The 19513-nt window shown below is 38.3% G+C and overlaps 1 protein-coding gene across 3 annotated transcripts in view; it reads right to left on the bottom strand.

The window, feature by feature from the left end:
- Positions 1–19513, bottom strand: part of SLC4A10 (solute carrier family 4 member 10) — a gene marked incomplete at its 5' end in the record, with an annotated part of 167080 nt that overhangs the window by 112465 nt on the left and 35102 nt on the right. Inside the window, one exon of one of the 3 annotated variants that reach the window (XM_082483718.1) lies at positions 16992–17072. The exons of the other annotated variants lie outside the window; for them this stretch is intronic. Within the exon in view, the coding sequence (XP_082339844.1) occupies positions 16992–17072 (81 nt within the window). Of the gene's footprint in view, positions 1–16991; positions 17073–19513 lie in introns of those variants that run through there. 3 annotated transcript variants of the gene reach the window in all.

Here is a 19513-nt window from a genome sequence, read left to right as displayed (position 1 = left end):
TCACAGCATAAGACAAGAAAAACTTTCCATCTCATAATAGACACTGACATTCTGATTGTCTTTGCTCTCACTCTTTATCTGTCTCAGGTCATCAGTAAGCCATGGTGACCGGGTACGGCAATGCCAGAGAAAACAGAAGCCATTCTAGTCACAAAGAAGATAAAAAATAATTATGTCCTCCAAGCCACTGATGATATGATCTGCTATCTGAAAGTTCAGGTAGCCTAATTAATTCACACAGGGATTAAGAAAAGCAGTAAACAGTGCAGGAGTGGGGACAGGGATGGAGGAAAGACAGAAAAGAAATAAGTGAGATAACGAAACCGATAATGTGTTCTGAGAAATAACAGCAAATAAAAAATGTCAGATACCAAGTTTGAAGTTACTTGTGTATCACTTCTGCCCAGGGAATGAAATACTGCATTGTAAAGAGAATTTTCACATCAACGACTCACTCAAAATATATTGGGAAAGTGATAATGACAGTGGACTAGATAAGGAGGGATACGCATAGTTTAGAAGTCTAGACAGCACAAGCGCAGAGGATATACATTCAGGAATTTGAAAAGTGGAGCCAAATAATATGTAAATATGAATTATAGATAGTACTTCAACTGGTCTTCCTACCGGTCAGAGTTCTAAGAATTAGACTTGAACAAACTGCTCGTCTGCTATAATCTGGAAGCTTTAAACATCATCGCTTCCATGACCTTGTTGTTCTAGACTAGTCAAGATATTTGACAATATATTTGATATTTGACAAATATTTGACAATAAAAACAAGCTAAAAGTTAGAAACAATTGATATGACTTTAACAGTGTGCTTTATATTGAAATTACAGAACATAACTTTTGGAAAGGAAAGGGGACAAGTAATACTATAGAGTAGAAAGTAAACGTGAACGTGGCATTACTAGTTTATGCATATTTTGTCAGTGCTTCTATGTGAAAGGATTTTATTGTTAGAAAAGAGGGCTATTATTTTTATTGTCAATTTTCTCATAATGCCACTAAATTGATAGACCTGTATGCAGCTGTAGAGAACAGCAAAGGAGGGTACAATGATCTCCATTAGAACTTTGAAGGATATCAGCTAACCTATAGCTATTGTCTACTTTAGGAATTTGGAAGTCTTTTTGGTGATAGTAGCTATGATATTTGAAATAGAAAGGCTGTCAGGATTTCATTCCTGTTTTGGCAGGGAAACTTTTCCAAAGCAAATTTTTTTTCAACGCTTCTCACAGGCATAGTATTTACCTGTTTGTTTATATATTTACTAGACAACCACTATCACATGAAATTTCACCTTTCAAACTCCATCTCATTGATCTAAATGTCCCCAGTGTTCAGTATTCTGAGAAAATGGCAGAAATTACTAGGTACCAAGTTCTACTGGTACAAAACAAGTAATGACATTTTTTAATTACGTATCATTACTTGTATTTCATTATACAGCTCTAAAGTGAAAACAATTACAAACACAATGATGAAAAATAATATCCAGCAGATGCTCTTCATGCTCTTCCTTGCCAAGACAACACCACCTCTTTTTATTAAAAAATGGATATTTTTTTTGTGGTAAACACACAAAAAAAGAGAAAATTCTTATCATTTAAACATTATGCCACAAGCTACTTGGATCAGGCTTTCATTTATTACAGGTTTCTACCAGGCTTAGTACAATAGGCTCCTCTTCTTAACGCTATCTCAATGTAGATACTAAATAAAGAATAATAATCTGCTGATTTGTATCTGGTCTTACAAGCATCTTTCCTTATACCTGCAAATTCTGCCTACCTTTTCTTTAACTAGTATTGTTATTAAATGTGTATGTGTATGCATGTGTGGAGAAAGAAAAATAGTGTCTGTGGGCTCCGTTGACATGCACACTGCAAATATATGCATGATGTGATAGTCAAAAATTCAAATAAATTACTTTATTTATAGCTATTTTAATAGTCATATAACTTAAAAGACGTATTATAGCTTGTAGGTATACAAACAATAAATAACCTTAGGTTAAGAATACTTAGTATTCTTACCCTAAGTATAATAAGATATATATACCTAAGTATAATAAGATGCGCACAACTAACACTCCTGCGCAGTCATTAACAGGTTATACCTAACTTTATAGACTACAGAAGGAGTTTTGAGGAGGAGCTTCAACAAAGATTGGGCACAGTAAACGAAAGTGCACTAATGACTGTAAGATAAACAGCAATTGGGAAAACAAAACTGATACTGCCAGTAGAGCAAACGCAAAATTCAACTTTGTGATAAAATCTCTCTCCTGGAAGGGAAAGAAGGCAAGTTGTAAAACTTTCAAAAGAAAGACTAGAAGTTTGTATTTGAGAAGATGAGTAAATCCTTTAAAAAGCGAGTGATGTAGGCAGAGTGATAAGTGAAGATGATATTAACACCAGTAATCAAGTGAAGCAAAGCTGTAAGTATTAACGTCAGACAGGCAGATGAGATCATTACCGTCACGGTGCTGAGATGAGCATGCCTTCAATCTGATTTACAGCTACATGGACAAACAGGAACTGTCAGACCTCAGAGCTGCATAGAGCAAGAGCAGCACATCGGGAAAGAAAAGAAAACCCAGGAATTGTTTCTGACTTGATTATACTCAGATGACCGCTGAAGACCAAGAACATTTTCTGAGATAGGTAGAGTTTACCTGGAGTGGGGGAAGACCACTGAAAAATAAACTAGTGATGCTTCATAAAGATCACGCTTATGGCTACATTATTTGAAGTAAGATGCAGAGGAGGATGCAAAGGCTGAGGATGGATTCCTAAGAGAGCTAAACACACACCTGCGTACAGAAAGAGGAGGGGGAGAGGAAGACTCACCCAACAAGAAACTGAGTCTGAAAAGAGAGAGAATCAACAAGGACAAAATTACAAATCTCTAAGAGCAGCAAAATTTAGTGAAGACTATAACATAGCATTGCAGAGAGATGACAGATGGAGTGGAGGAGAATAAAGGACTAGCCTGGAATTCCTCCAGGAAGAAGTCAAATGGAACATCAGTGAGACAAATTTCAGTGCAAAAGACAGAAACCAGAAGTGAGCAGTTCTAGAAAGGCATTAGAAGACAAGAAATGAAAACAATTACACAAAGCATACTAAGGGGGCAGGGAGATGAAGGAGGTCTAAGGACAGGACATTAGTCTGGTGAATAGAAACTTCTGAAGTTGAGGGTTGTTTTGCATTGTTGTTTGTGGTGTTGGTTTTTTTCAATACAAAGAGACTGGGACATATTTCTTGTGTGCAGGAAGGAATTCAAGGAGAGAAACAGAAATGAAAAAAAAAAGCAGACGGTCAGAAGGTGGATAGGGACAGGGATAGGATCATTGGAACAGATTCAGAGCTTACAAAACAAAATCTTAATGTCTGTTTCAGAAAACAAGGAGGAAGCTTGAATTTTGACCTTGGTTTGTTAGTTTTAAGAAGTTCAGATGGAGGCAGGGGGGAATAGATAAACTGAATGGAGGGCTACATGATGAACAAAAAATACAGAACAGGCAAAACTGCAAGCACAGATACTCATAACAGATGATAAAAATCCCAGAGATTAAGAAATACAGAAAGTCAGCAGAATCAAAAGATTTTCACCAGAGATAGTCAGCAGTATCTCTGAAGCATGGCAGATGGCATTAGGAACTGAGAAAGTGGATACTGGGAGTCAGCCAGGACCATGAATTGTCAAAAGGTTTGGAAGTGTACGAGAAGAACAAAAAAACAGAGCCTAAAGGGAACTGATGAGCTTACAGAGGAAAAGAAAGCACAGAGGAATAAAGAAAATAAGACCAGAAAAATAGTCATCGAGAGCAACAAAGCATAAGTGTCCTGGTTTGAGGTAAAACAGAACCAATTTTCTTTCAGTAACTTCACTTTTCATTTAAGCCTCTTCTAGCTCTCTGAAATTAACAGCATATTTTTCAAACAGTATCTGCTTCTAGCAGATAAGGTCTCATATTTATAGTGAATACCAAGGAATGGTATGAAGAGAGGCTCTTGCTTATACTTATTGCTATAATAACCAAGGCCAGCCAACTTCGTTATGCACCAAGTTGGAGGGCCGGAATCTGAAAAGCGGAGAGGGGTCGCACCTGCGGGGAGAAGCGGACTGGACAGGTGAGCCAAAACTGACCAGCAGGGTATTCCATCCCATCTGCATCATGCTCAGTATAAAAGCTGAGGGATCAAAGGGGTGAGCCTCCTTCTTTAATGGTCAGCGTCCAAGGAGGACTCTCTCTGTTCATCTGCCTTTGGTCCCGATCCGTGCATTCCCAAATCTGGTTCCTGAGTTCAGTAACCATCCGTCGCTGAGTCCAGTCCAGGACTTTCCCAGTGCCTGCCGGTGATGTGATTGTCATCCTGGGAGCTCCACACTGTTGTGTATATATTGTATACATTTCTTTTCTTGTTCATACATTTTTTTTAATTGTGATTAATATTCCACTAAAGTAGTTTAGTTTCTTTTAGACTCATAAGTCTCTCTTTCTCATTCTTCTCTCACTTGGGAGAGAAGTTAGAGAGCATCTGTCATTCTTTTTAGTGGCCAGCCCAGCCCAAACCACAACGAAGTTCTAAAAAGTCCCATTCTTGAAAAGAGAAATAATAAAAATGTTGAAAAGTTCAAATAGTTATCACACAAAAGGAAATCGGAAAATACAGTGCTTAGAGAAGACAAACTCAAGCTTTGGCACACAGGATATAATTCAAATGAGAAACAACGGCACCAGGGCAGCTACAGAGTTGGTTGGTTATCCATATGGAAACTGAAGGGTGAGAACGAGTGTGCATTCAGACCATAAAAACATTAGAAAGGCAGGCAGAAAGAAATGCTATTGTTTAAAAAAAAAAAAAAAATTAAATGCTGGTTGATAAGGATGATTTGCTTTGACATAGTTATACTAGGAAAAGATTTAATCCACTGAAGCTCATATTGCATGCCAAGTCCATATAAGCAGTATTGGTCGAGGCATTTTATACTTGTATGGTCTGTAACCATATTAGAAGTTCATGCCAACAAATGCTAATAAGTCTTTTGTAATGTAGAACCAGACTAATCTGAGTCCTATTCTCCCAGGAATTTTAATCGTATTTATGGATCATTTGCCAGAATAGCATACTGATTGCTTAATTCTTCTCAAGATATAGCACATAAGAGAGTAAATAACATCACCAGTTTTCTTCTGCATCCCTGGATGTCTGGGTTCTCGAGGAGTGAGTGTTTGGGGTTTTTTAAGGAGCTTGTTTCTTTATTTTATGACTACTTATTTGTTTCAATGCCCAGCACCACAGCTAGTACGCCTGCTACTTAACTTTACCAATGATTGTTTTCAAGTAGAAGATTTCTGAAGGTAAAGGACTGTAAACAGAATGAGGCCAGCTAATACATTTTAAATCATACCTATCCCAGGAAGTTACACAGGGCTTTTGGTCCCCAAATAAGGGTGGAATCAGAGCTGCTATATATGGGAACCACAGATTTCAGCTAACACATTAAAGCTCTAGGAGCTGATCTGCCCGAGAAAAGAAAAGAAAAAAAGTTCATTGAAATTCACTCCTTCCTTGTCATTCTGATATGCTGTTAAAGTCAAAAATAAGCACAAATAAGCACACTTAAAAAGCGAAGGGGCACCATCACTTAGAAAAGGACTGTTATGAGTAATAATTTTATTTTCTTTGAAACATTTATGCTCTAATATAATTTCATCTCCCGATTTAAATATGATAGACTTCAAAATGCAAGGAAGCAGGTTTTAATCCATCAGGATTACAAATCCATTTCCAGGTGGTGCAATTCTCAGTAGACTGGATCATGACAAAGATGTTACTCCCCAAAAGGTATGTGAAATCCTACATTACCCTGTTCCTTGCACAACTCCTGTGTAGTCAACGGGAACCCAGCAGGATGGGAGCTAGATAAGATTCCAGATAATTTTTATTTTAAACTATAGCATTACCATGGACTGCAACAGAACACTGAAACAGAATGAGCATATTTTAAACTGGGATGGAGCATAGAAAAAGTCAACAGGAGACTAGAAGCAATAATAGGAAGTCAGAAGAACATAACTGAAATCTCCCTTGAACCTTTGTATATCCTTCAAACAAAAAAGGCCCAAAGCTTTTATAAGGGCACTGAAGACTGAAACTGCGTCTCCCTGTACAGCTTACATTTAAAGCAAAGAATTTCTAATAGAGGAAAAAAAAAAAAGAGAACCAGAAAATGCAAATGTCTCCACTTCTCCCTTTAGCAAGAGATCTGACTTGCACAGGGCAGTCAAGAAGCCTCCTCATTCAGCTCACAATCACCGGAGCAGCCAGTTTAGCTTAACTAGCACTCTGTCTATGTCCATTTGTTATTCATCTACTAAAAACATAATAAGGGGGGGAAGTAGCAAGTGACATTTAATTAGTAAGTAAAATATAAGAAATGTCTCCTTTTCAATGGCGTAAAGATCAAGTCAATAAATCCTATGCATAGTTCCACTAATAGATACTACTATTATTGCCTTGATAAATTTATTCATTATTCTCATTCTTGTTCATTTTTCATCACCCTGAATCACAAAAGTAATGTTCATGCCAAGGAATGATAAAAGATTAGCAAAGGTGTGATGACTTTTTTAATCTGTCCATGAAAAAAACGGAAACTCTGTGTGACATTACTATCTTATATTTGTCTGCCCTGCGTTTTAAACACTTTCTGAATGTTCCTGCTTCCTCAGTTTTCTTGTTACTGTTATGCTGCATTACATTTCTGTGGAGATCCAGTCAGCCTAGAAGTAAAGAGGTATTAAATTTGCATATCCTTCCAACAGAATTACTCTCAAGATATTCCAGTCAACAAAACCCAGTTTATAGAACCATAGAATCATACAACGGTTTAGGTTGGAAGGGACCTTAAAGATCATCTAGTTCCAACCTCCCTGCCACGGGCAGGGACACCTCCCACTAGACCAGGTTGCTCAAAGCCCCATCCAGCCTGGCCTTGAACACTTCCAGGGATGGGGCATCCACAACTTCCCTGGGCAACCTGTTCCAGCATCTCACCACCCTCACACTGAAAAATTTCTTCCTGATTCTCTAATCTCCCCTCTTCCAGTTTGAAGCCATTACCCCTCGTCCTATCACTTCTAATCCCAACTTGTACAGGTGAGACACTCAATATGGTATGTAACATCTTTGCTTGAAATCACTCCTGGTACCTTTGAACTGGATTACTTGAACTCATCTCTAGTACCTTTTAACTGGAAGACCATACATACGATGCCGACTTCTAAAAAGATTTCCAAACAGCGTTTGTAAACAATCAACCAGTAATCCTCTTGCTGGTAATGGGCAGATTTAGAGAAACAACTATTATAAAGAATAAAATTACAGGGCACGTGAGTAAATATGACATACTGGAAAACAATTGATCCTGTGGAATCATACCACACAAACCTACTATAATTCCTTGAAGGAATAAAGAAACCTGTGAGTAGAAGAAATTGATTAATTAAGTCTACTTTGACTGCCGAAAGGTTTTGTGCATGAGTCTTCACCAAAGGCAACTGAAAGAACCTAAGCAGCAATGGGATAAGAAGAAGGGTCTTTGCTGGGCTAAGAAATGATAAAATGTAGAAAACAATAAGCCATAGGCAAACTGTAATTTCTTTTGGCAGAGGGAGGTCACCAGTGCAGAACTTATCACTGGAATACTGGTGAGATCTGCACTGGTAAAAACGTATAGATGATTTTGGATGTGCAGCAACGTGACAAAGTTTGCTAATGACAGACAATTTCCTCATCACGTTCATAAAGATAAAGCTTGAATATGGAGAGCTGCAGAAGGCCCTTAGCACACTAAGTGTGTTAAGGATGATAAAATGTTGGATGGAATTCAGTGGGAGAGTTGCAAACGGATGCACAAAACAGAAAAACAATCCTAGTTTCACATATATAGTGAAATTCCCCAAGCAGTGGGGTCTTGGAGTTTTGGTTAAAAATTCCATGAAAATGTTGTATCAAAGTTCAGTAGCTGTGGGGGAAAAAAGCAAACAGAACACTGCAAATTAGAAAATGTACAGGGATCACTTGCCGATGATACCAAGCTGTTTGGCGAGGTAGACATGCTGGAGGGGAGGGATGCCATCCAGACAGACGTGGACAGGCTGGAGAGGTGGGCCCAAGCCAACCTCATCCAGTTCAACAAGGTCTTACACCTGGGTCGGGGCAATCCCAAGCACAAATACAGGCTCGGCGGGGAATGGCTGGAGAGCAGCCCTGAGGAGAAGGACCTGGGGGTGCTGATTGATGAGAAGCTCAACATGAGCCAGCAGTGTGCGATCGCAGCCCAGAAGGTCAACTGTATCCTGGGCTGCATCAAAAGAAGTGTGGCCAGCAGGTCAAAGGAGGTGATTCTGCCCCTCTACTCCACTCTCGTGAGACCCCACCTGGAGTACTGCATCCAGCTCTGGAGTCCCCAACATAAGAAGGACATGGACCTGCTGGAGCGTGTCCAGAGGAGAGCCACAAGAATGATCCGAGGGTTGGAGCACTTCTCCTATGAGGAGAGGCTGAAAGAGTTGGGGCTGTTCAGCCTAGAGAAGAGAAGGCTCCAGGGAGATCTTATAGCGGCCTTCCAGTACCTAAAGGGGGCCTACAGGAGAGCTGGGGAAGGACTTTTTACTAGGGCATGTAGCGATAGGCCAAGGGGGAATGGCTTTAAACTGGAAGAGGGCCGGTTCAGATTGAACATTAGGAAGAAGTTTTTCACTTTGAGGGTGGTGAGGCACTGGAACAGGTTGCCCCGAGAGGTTGTTGAGGCCCCATCCCTGGAGGTGTTGAAGGCCAGGCTGGACGTGGCCTTGGGCAACCTGGTCTAGTGGGAGTTGTCCCTGCCTATGGCAGGGGGGTTGGAACTCGATGATCTTCAAGGTCCTTTCCAACCTAAACCATTCTACGATTCTCTGATTCTATTGATCAAAACAAGAATATCTTTATGCCCTCTGTATACATTTTAAGTTTACCTGCCACTTGAACATCAAGTGTAATTAGTTCCTACTTGCCAAAAAGGATACAGCTGAAATGGAAAAGCTTCAGAGGTAGAGAAGAAGAATATCCACTGCATGAAGTAGTTATATTAGAAGTCTACAAAAACATGATGGGTATTCAGAAGCTGAACATGGAAACTACGGTTCACTGTCTTTCCCAACATAGTACTGAGGATGGTGGTATTACATGAACACAGCTGGAGCCAGGTTGAAAACAAACAAAAAGACACAGTTCTTGACACAGCATATTGGCAAGCTATGGAACTCTGGTGGACACAAAGTTTACTTGAGTTCAGGAAATGTGTGGAGATGTTCAGGCAAGAGAAATCGAGGTACCAAATCCAAAACCACCGTTTCTGGAATCCTGAGCCACAACCTGTGAGGTTCTCAGAGAGTACCCAGGAGATCTATCATTGTGCACCTGCTCCGCTATCACACATTTCCCTAGGCTTTTGTCCTGTATCAGAGAGACAAGATACTGAGCTACTATCTTTAGTTTGGTCCAGCACAACCATTTTTATATCCCTATGTTCCAGGGAAAGACATGGCAACTGAGGTATCTGAAGGAGATCTGCAGATTGATCAAAAGGTCCTCTGATAAGAGACTAGGAAGTTATAAACACACATAAGTTCAAACTGAGCAGAACTGCGCTAGGAACCCGAGGAAGCAAAAAAAAACCCCACCTTTATTAACACAGACTATCTCCCACAGTGAGGGTTGCTAAGCATGGGGTGCTTCTTGTCTTGGAAACGATGTTAACTCCCTGCTGTTTTCTAAGAAGAACAGTATTGTTCCATAACTGTCTGCTACATTACCGTACGTCACTATGTCTTTCCCAAATAGGTAGACCGTAAACCAAGAGAGGAAGATAGATGGTGATGAACATGCTGGGAAGGCAGGAGCATCCATTATGGGAACAGCATCAGCTCCAGGGCTTAACCAATTTACTTTATAGGATCCCTGCTGCAGGCGCCAAAAGTGTCCAAAGCCAGAGATCCCAAATCTTGTTTGCTATGACTGGATAAACAGCATAAGAAATTCTTCAGTTCACCTGAAGAAATTTTATGCTGTGCATAGTGGAAGATAAAGGTGCTAGCTTTTATGTTCTTATATTAAATTAGAGATCTACAGGTGTGTACAGTGTAGCCAAAGACAGGAAAATTAAAAGGAAATTAAACTAGAAATTGGTAATGACATTTTTATGGACATAAAAAGAGGCCCATGAGGGAAATAAAGTCTAAGCTATTACCAGGGAAATTTGTTTATAGCTGATGATGCAGACATTGCTAAAAATGTAAATTTAATCCCTGTCTCAGCAATTGCAAAGGATACTAAAAAGGAAACAATTTAACACTTCATATCTGTTGAAGCAGGCAAGAAAAGGACACAGAGCGCGTCTCAGATCTGTGCGGAGGTTGCTGCTACGGTAGATGTTCAGGACACAAGGCAGTGCTAGTGATGACTTTTGACAGCACAGATTACATCTCTCACTGACATCCACAGCAAATATGCATCTTTGCATTAGAAGTTAGATGGCTGGGAAATTTCAGCACATCTGCACCCTACAAAATAGAAAACCACTCAGGAAAGAGGAGGAGGAGAGCAGAAGGCAGACTGGGCAATAACCAAGCCCAAGTGAGTCACTGCAAGACGCTCACTAGCAGCAATGAGGAATTCACTCATGACTACGCGCAGACGGACTGGTGACAGTACACTGAGATCTAGCAGCGGGGACGAGTCTGGTGAAGGCAACAAGGCAATCAAGTCCCTGGAGAAAGAGGTCATCACTTCCTTCCAGAACAAAAGAAGAATGCCAAAACAGCTTTTCACTTTCGTATGTTTCACATTTGATATTAGGTAAACTTTACTGGCAATATCAAGCCACCTCCATTAAATCCTGTACCCTGGTGATCTAAGAAGTCGTATTTTTGACATGTATTAGCACAACTACCACAACCGATACTCTAAAGATAAGATCCAGTCATAGTTACCAGACACTGAGCTTCATCCTTAGTAGCATGCACAGAACTAGGCCCATGTGGAATCTAAGCACACAGGAATAATCTTCAGCAGAATATACAATACCATAAGAAATCACTATATTACTGTCGTTGCTACAGAACTATCATTTTTTTTTTTTCCATAATTTGTTAGGTTTTTCTAACGATCATTCAGTGCACTCCATTAAAAATGTTACATGGCAGTCAACACTGAGGTAACACCAACCAATCTCCACTTTCTTATATAATGAGAGTTGCCTAAATTTAAAGTTGTGATATGCACAACTGCCGTTTAAGACACACATACGCACATGAAGTCTAAAATTTTATTTTCCCCAAAATTTATTCCTGGAACAGGACTAGAAAAGTTAGATGAACAATGGGGAAAAAAGGGGGGAAAGAGAAGTCTGATTTTTTTTTTTTCCAATTTTAAAATATTTCAGATAAACTTAGCAGGAAAATAGAAAATAAACACTTAAATAACTTTAAAAATTGAACTAAAGAGGGACATCAGCTGGTATAACTGACCTGCATGGCTAACTTTCAGACAGAAATCCCCTAAAGCACAATTAACCCCCTCGCCTAATAAGCTTGACACCAGGTCTCCACCATGCAAATTCCTATCGCCAAACAGACTCCATACCTGAAAGGAATTACTCAACTGCCGCTCCTCTTAACTAATGCATGGACAAAGGATTTCTCTGCTGTTACACTTGCGGGATTCAGGCATAAAAGTGACACTGCTTTTCCTGGAAAATTTTAATTGCAGGACTGGGACATAAAACTGATATTGCTTTTGTTGGAATAGTTTTAATTGCATTAAATGTGGATGCAAACCATGTGGGTATGATTTCTTGCATGTATTTTAATGACTCTGTGTGCCTGCATTAAATTCTTTTTATTAAAGGTTTTAACAAGTGAACTCATTATGTTATCAGGAGAGAAACATACGAATCTTGAATCACTGAAGGCTCCCATATACATTTTTGCTTTATTTAAGCTGCCTGGAGGAAAAGGGGGAAGCTATTATACAAATGAGCAAAATTTTACAATACCTCAACACTCCCTCGTGTCACTTAATGCTTGTTTTACACTATTATTCAATGCACCAAGATGAATTTATTGTATCAGTTGATTGTTGCTGCATCTGTTGAGAACATTTGAGAGCTTTGTGCAAGCTCTGAGCTTCCACCAGAAATTAACGAATCATTTCTGGCAAGTTGACTAAAACCACAGCTTCTGAATCCCTGGAGTACACATTCCCCATAGTTTACTTTTTTTTTTTTTTTAAATTAGTGATACCATACTAGATGATACCTTTTTATTCAGTTACTTTAAAATTTGTTTAGCTGAAAATATTAAAGCTTAACCTTTCCCTATAGGAGTTATTCTCTGCTTACTTCAATGGGATTGGGGGACACAGCTTCCATGTAAGACATCCCAAAACAGGAGGTTTCATGACTAAAACAACTCTTATGACTTAGGCAAAGTTATTTTCAAAGCTTTTCTTCTCCGTAAGATTACCAACAAACATTACTATTTATAATTTTCAGTGCATTCAGTCCTCATTTTTCTAAGATTTCTGTCCAGACTTTCCCATATTTTTTTGACTAGTTAACAGAGAATCTGAATTCTCTTCCCAGATAAAGCAATTCTGCCCTTCTACTCAGCCCTGTTGAGACATAACTAGAGCGCTCTGTCCAGTTCTGGGCTCCCTTCTTACAAGAGAGACATGGACATACTGGAGCAAGTCCAGTAAAGGGCCACAAAGGTCACAGAAGGAGAGGCTGAGAGCACAGGGACTGTTTCAGACTGAAGAAGAGAAGGCTCAGAGGGAAGGAGCAAAGGCTTAGCCAGACTCTTCTCAGCGGTGCCAGGGCAAGAAGAAATGGGCACAAATTAAAGTATGAGAAGTATCACTTAAACATAAGAAAAAACTTGATCCCCTTAATAAAATAGGAATGGCAGTATTTCCCCACCTTATCATCAGTCACATCTTATAATCTCTTACTGGTATTTACATTTTTTAAATGGTTCAGGAAAGTGATGTTCTCCCTTTTAGGGTCACACTGAAATCTGTATGGCACAATGGAAAGCATTATGTAGCTTACTCCATAGTTCATATTGATTTTACTAATTAAGCAATCTATTGGAATTTACCAGACTTATGGATTAGCTTCTACTTATACTTAGCTTCTGCTGAAAGAAGTTACCATGAGACCAAAGACCCTGATCACAGTAGTGTAACAGCACTAATGTTAATTTTTTTTTTTTATTTATAACTTTTATTGAAAACTTAAGTAAGGCAAAATAAATATAGCTTTGCAAGGAAACAAGAAATAATATGAACAAGTCATATTATTTATGAGGCTCATTATGAGAGAGAGAGAGGAGGAGAGAGAGAATGAATCATAGCTGGGATTGCATCTTCTCTCCAAAATGCCTAAGTAATGCATAACCATTCTCCTTTACTGCATTAATATAGTCACCTTCCTTACTACTCCCTCTTAGGTGGTCCCACTTCTAGAGGAATTGGTTGGGACCAACTATGACTCTATTTTAAGTTTTTCTAACTCATTACTGTGGCATTATTGTTATGATTTATTCGCATTTTCATATTGCATCCCTACAAAACTCCTTCAAATAGTTTTAACAATCACATGGTGATATTCCATTAAATGGAATAGAGTGCTCTTGGAACACTAGTAATTTAGCTACATATTTTGTGACCCTGCAGCTGGCTGTTACATTTTTATGCTATGTTACTTTAACTTTTAGACCTTTCTGACATGCTTATACTAAGCCTTCCCTAATTCAGGTCATTAGGCCCGATGACTTGGTATATGAATCAAAGTACTAAAAGAGGAGAATCCGACCAGAGAATAGGATCACCTCTTGGGAGGGAGACGAATGTAGGACAAAAGGACTTGAACTCCTTCAACTCACTCTGAAAGTACTTTTTGCTTCTAATGTTGTATTGCCGTTTGTCAATGTTTGGCCATGATCTCCTATTTGTCCCAGTGTTGCCATTTCCTTAAAAACTGGCACTATAACATCCGAAAAAAGTTCGTAGTATAGAATCAGAACAGCAAACAGTAATAAGTAAAGCACAGTAATACACAACTAAGTACGTGCATGAGTATGAGCATTCATGTTTAGAATTGGTAAATGACATAAATATTGGGCTTTTTGCCCAATGTGCTACTTAACGCTGTTCCTAAAACATCCGTACAGAGCTTTGTTTCTTTATAAGATCTTTATCATCAGGTTCTGCAAATAGGAATGTTTAAAGCTAGGGAAGCATACTCACGGATGTGTATTCGTTATGCACAGTCAAGGGGAAAGAATTTTTTTAAGTGAGAGAGATGCTTCTTTACACAGCATTCTTCAAAAACTGACAGTTGCAATCAACTTGGTTTGAAGATGGATGGTATAGTTTTAAAGAAGGCATAAAAACCTCTTTCTTGGTAAGTTGATACCAATGCACTGCCACAGGATTCAGTTCCTCCAAATTTGTACAACAGGTCCAAATATCAGCAAGTATGTTTTAAACCTTTCTTTTTTGGGTGGCAGGGGGTATTAAACAAGCAAAATACTTTGTAGTTTTAAGTTTTCAGATCACTTCAGTCCCTGCTCGCATGTGTGTATCTCTACCTTGCTGCAATTTCTTCTCTTACAAAAGAACTTCACCTCCATAATATATTACTTTGGGATATTATTCTCTAGTCCCTCCAAATGAAAAAGGACCTATAATGGGACTACTAAATCCTTTCAGTGAAAAAAATATTCAAACTCACTTGCTATAGTCAGTAAAACCATTGTTTCAAAATGGAATGACCTTAACATACATTTCCTCAAGCAAGCATTCATCAATTTATTTTCCTCTGTAGATACGGTTTCTGTCCTAAGCAGGCCACAAGGGATGTCTACTGCAGTATTTGTAGATTATCATCAATGTTACATTTCAAAAACATCCACAGAATGCAGTTTGCAGAATTAATACAAGTGATGAAACAGAGTCCAGGACAAGCACATGGCATACTGCTGCAGCTTCCAGTTACACAAAATTCCATGGAGGTCTAATTATTTTAAATGAGCAAAGGAGAGTCCAGGAACAACTTCAAAACACAGGTAAGTCAAGATTTCAAATTATACTCAAATAAGGAAAACAAAGAAGCCGAGGGGAGGGTTGGTCCTATTAAAAAGTCCATAAATACCCTGCAAAGCACCAAAATACCATGAAACCAATACTTTCAGGAATTTCGTTCCAATGCCAAGAAACAGAATGTACTCACTGTGACTAATACATTAAAATACTGAAAATAAATTCTAACAGATTAAAAAGATCTTGTAGCAAGTGAAAGGTATAGTTAAATCATTCCAAACCTAATCAAGCCTAAGAGCAGGGCAGTCTTTCACCATTATTAATAAGAACATAAGCTGGATAAGTAGACTGGGAAACTATAAATTATGGCCAGCAAAAGTAATAAAACATTTTTTAGAAATATGTTTTTAATTAAAAATGAAAAGACAGCCATTTTTACTAAAGCAATTTGCTGCACATTCTTAAGTTTGGTCTTCTGTGGTCTCCCACACACATACGTTTCCAACAAAATGTTATTAAACGGGGGTGAAACCAGAATACAGTTCTAAAGGCAAAATCAATTCCATGTTTTACATGTTTACATTTCTAGGTGGAAATAGGAAAATGTTTTTAAATCTTGATCACTTAACCCTGTGCTTTGGGGTCAGGAAATACTGCTCACCCCTGCCAATCTGCAGTCCAATTATATGTGAAAACTGTTGTTTCACAAGGGTAAAGCAAGAGACAGAAAAATTGCACACTACTTTCAGGCTTCAGCTGAGCTTTTAAAACACATGGCCAAACACGTTGCCATGGAAATGTTCTGCAAATACATCTAGGATTTCTTAAGATGGAGCTGAATATCATTTTTAAAAATAAACTTCTCTTACAATTTCAAATATAATTGCTCTATACTGTATTCAAGGGAAACAATAGCTATTATCTATCACTTATAACACCGAAAGTGATAACAGTATCTCCAATTCCATACATGAAATTAGGCCACTATCTTCCTATGTGAAATACCCATATACTTTTTTCTTTTATGTACTCCGACTTTCCTATCCATCACCACAATACATTAGCAGATACAAAAGTATGAGCTTTGCAATAAAGTTGGCAACAGTTAAAAACAAAAAGGATGAGACATGCTTCAATAAAATGAATTTGGTTTTAAACAACATTCTAAATATTTAAGTTATTAAGCTTCTCTTTTACAACCCATTAGTATTAATGTGTGTCACTGAGTGTAATAATTAAAAAGGGGAGAGTTATCTTGCCAAACTTCCACTGCTGTGTTCAGTGAGCTATTTTTAAAACTCATTTGAAATGAAGCAAAAAAAAAAGAATCTACTACTGCAAAATGAAGCAAGATCTGTGCCTGCAGAATAGCTCAGTCCTGTTACACAATGTGGTACGTTGTTTTAAATAACCTGCCACCGTAGGTAAACAGCTGCCTTATACTGCATTTCATACGACAAACACATATTCATACAATAGCTTTGTGTGCCATGTAAAGATAAAGCAAAATAAAAATGCAATACGATCTTGTCATTTTACTTTACAGCAAAGGTATAACCTTTTACCATGAATTAGCTAAAAGAAATCACGTTCACAATAAAAACAGGTTGAAAATATGGAATAACCTTACATTGTTCGAATAGCATCAACAACACATTAGATTTCCGAGATATACATTGTTCTGCTTATGTAAACAGTCTACCCTATAAATCCTGTAGCAAATCCAACATGAAGCAATTACACAGACAAAGAGATTGTAAATGACCTAAAACTGTAAAACAAACCCTTGTATTAGAAATATTAGTATAAACTATGAAGTCATACCTGATGACTTAGAGACTGTAATGTCTCACCGGTTCCAAGCTGCATGACCTTTCTATTTCCAGAGACCCCCAAAAATTGCATTTCCTGCCTTACAAAAGTGAATCACAGACCCATCTATCTCTCAAAATCTTCTGGGCTAGTGAAGAAAGCATTAACAGCCATTCTGTCCGTCAGTAAGTGCTGGAGTCATTACCCTCAAGATATCAGATCTTAAATATAGTTCCCTCCGTGCGATTACAGACATCCAGTAGTCAAGGAGGCTGACACAGCTATATCACGGATGCTGCTAATGCCATCTGAAAACAGTAAGCTTACTGCTTAAAGCAATCCTGCATCATCCAAACAGAACAAGCCACATCCTTCAATTCCTCACTTGCGTTTTTTATAAAACCTAGCGCTGCCATTATAGATTTTGTTTTCATCCGTGGTCAGCTAAAGGAGAAATTAGATATTATGCAACCAGCTTTGCATTAACAAAAGAAAAACGGCAGATGAAGTGACATATCGAGGTTATCAAATTTTGCGTGCATGACCACTCCTCAACAAGCACTATCACCATTCAGAAGAAGCATCACAATCTGATCCAAAGGAAAATTACCAGAAAGAAATTATAAACAATTCATAGGCAGCAAGGCATTTAAATAGCCGTGGTACGGAAACAGCTATTTTATGCAACCTTATGAATCCCAGTCCCTATTAAATTAAAAACATTGCTTGCCTAAGTATTTTTAGTGTTTATTTTCAATAAATTGCATGATCGCTGCATTGTTTCCATTACTCCCTGCTAGCAGCCAGAAAACAGCATGCCTTGAAAATGTGCCAGTATTATGACAGCAAAAATGTGTTTTGATATCAAACAAAACAATCATGCATGGGTTTTTTCAGATATGAGAGACCTTTCAAGCTAACAAATGTACAGTATCCTCCTTAGTAATTTTTAAATTATTATGAGTACAAAGTAATAGCCGGACTTTTTATTAAAACACACACTTGATGCAAGTGAAATTGATTATTATAAATCACTACTTATATTTATTGTTGCTATCATAATGGCAACAAACAACACAAGCCAAAAAAAAAAAAAAAACAATCGCTTCGCAGAACTAAGATGAAACAGTGCCACCAACAAACTAGAAAAAGTTATCATTTAATAATCCCTCCGAACTCTAGACCCACGGAAAAATTACTCGTGTTCACACAGTGAGAAAGTCCTATCAAGGCACTCAGTCCATATCCTTAAACACACAGGAACATCCCCTCAACACATATGGAAATACATTGCTACCGGTTGAATTTTACAGACAAATAAAGCTTGGAGGAAAAAATCTTCCCTAATTTAACTGCCGCTTGCATGTTATTCAAATTAATTTGGATGTCCTTCTTTACTTTGAAGTATAAGCAGAAGCTGAAACTACAAGTAAACGGTTCTAAATTAATTCACCCAGATCCTATTCTGTTAGTTTAACATTATTATTATACAGTTGTAGTAATTACTGTTTTGAGTAATCAAGTTTGGCTTATAGTCATTCACATTATGGCACTGATAATAGCAAACTGGTCTCATCCATGAATACCACCTATTTCCCTTTACAGAGGGAAACTGTGTGATATCAATTTATAACTGATTGACTTTAGACAGCGTGTAACTGCCTCAACATAAGGATGCTTCATCTACAGGGAAAGGGAACTCGCAGTTAGCCACCCATTCGTACAGGGTGGCCGGTGACATGTACAGTAGCCCAGCAGAGGCCAGTCAGCGAAGCTTTAGGAGGCTTAAAAGTGCAGTAGGGAACCAGATCAGGCCAGGCTTGACACTGCCTTCTACATTCTCCAAGAGAGTTAATCTTGAGATCAAACAACCTGACGCTGTCTTTTTACCGCTGATGCCGGTGGGCAGTCAGGGTGGTGCCACTTGGAACATTGTGAATGTTCCTGAGAGCTGCTACTTTTAAAGTTTTTCCAGAGTAACTCACGAATTCACTTTCAACCAAGAAAAACCACTACTAAATCTATGTGCACAGGATATAAATACATACACACAAGGCGGCAAAAGGCCCTTCAAAAAAATAGGTAAGAGTGATTCAACAGTAAAAAGAGGAAAATAGCTTTCCCCACATTAGTATGAAATGGGAATAGCTCCCAAGGTAACGTTTTTATTTCCAAAGGTAACTTAAAAAAAACAATAATACAGGATTACTAAATATTAAGTTATTTACTCCTATGCAAACACTCAGTTCTGCAATACTATATTCTGATCAGTAGCTACTTACAACTACATAAGGGAGAACAACCTTGCATCTGTGAGTTGCCGGCAACCACTTCCAAGTCCCCACAAGCTACCTCCCTAGTATACAGAGGCCAGCCAAGGTGGTAAGAAGTGACCAAATAAAAGAATGTATGTTGCCAAGCCAGCTTTCATAAATGTTATGTAGGCTCTCTCTGTGCAAATCTTGTATTACGTGATGATTGCCACTAAAAACGTGAAAAACACAAAGCTAAGAGCTATAACCACAGATGTCAGA

Source organism: Vanellus vanellus (genome assembly GCF_965231255.1).
Source record: "Vanellus vanellus genome assembly, chromosome: 5".
Classification (NCBI taxonomy): Eukaryota; Metazoa; Chordata; class Aves; order Charadriiformes; family Charadriidae; genus Vanellus; species Vanellus vanellus.
This window is presented reverse-complemented; position numbering and strand designations above follow the sequence as displayed.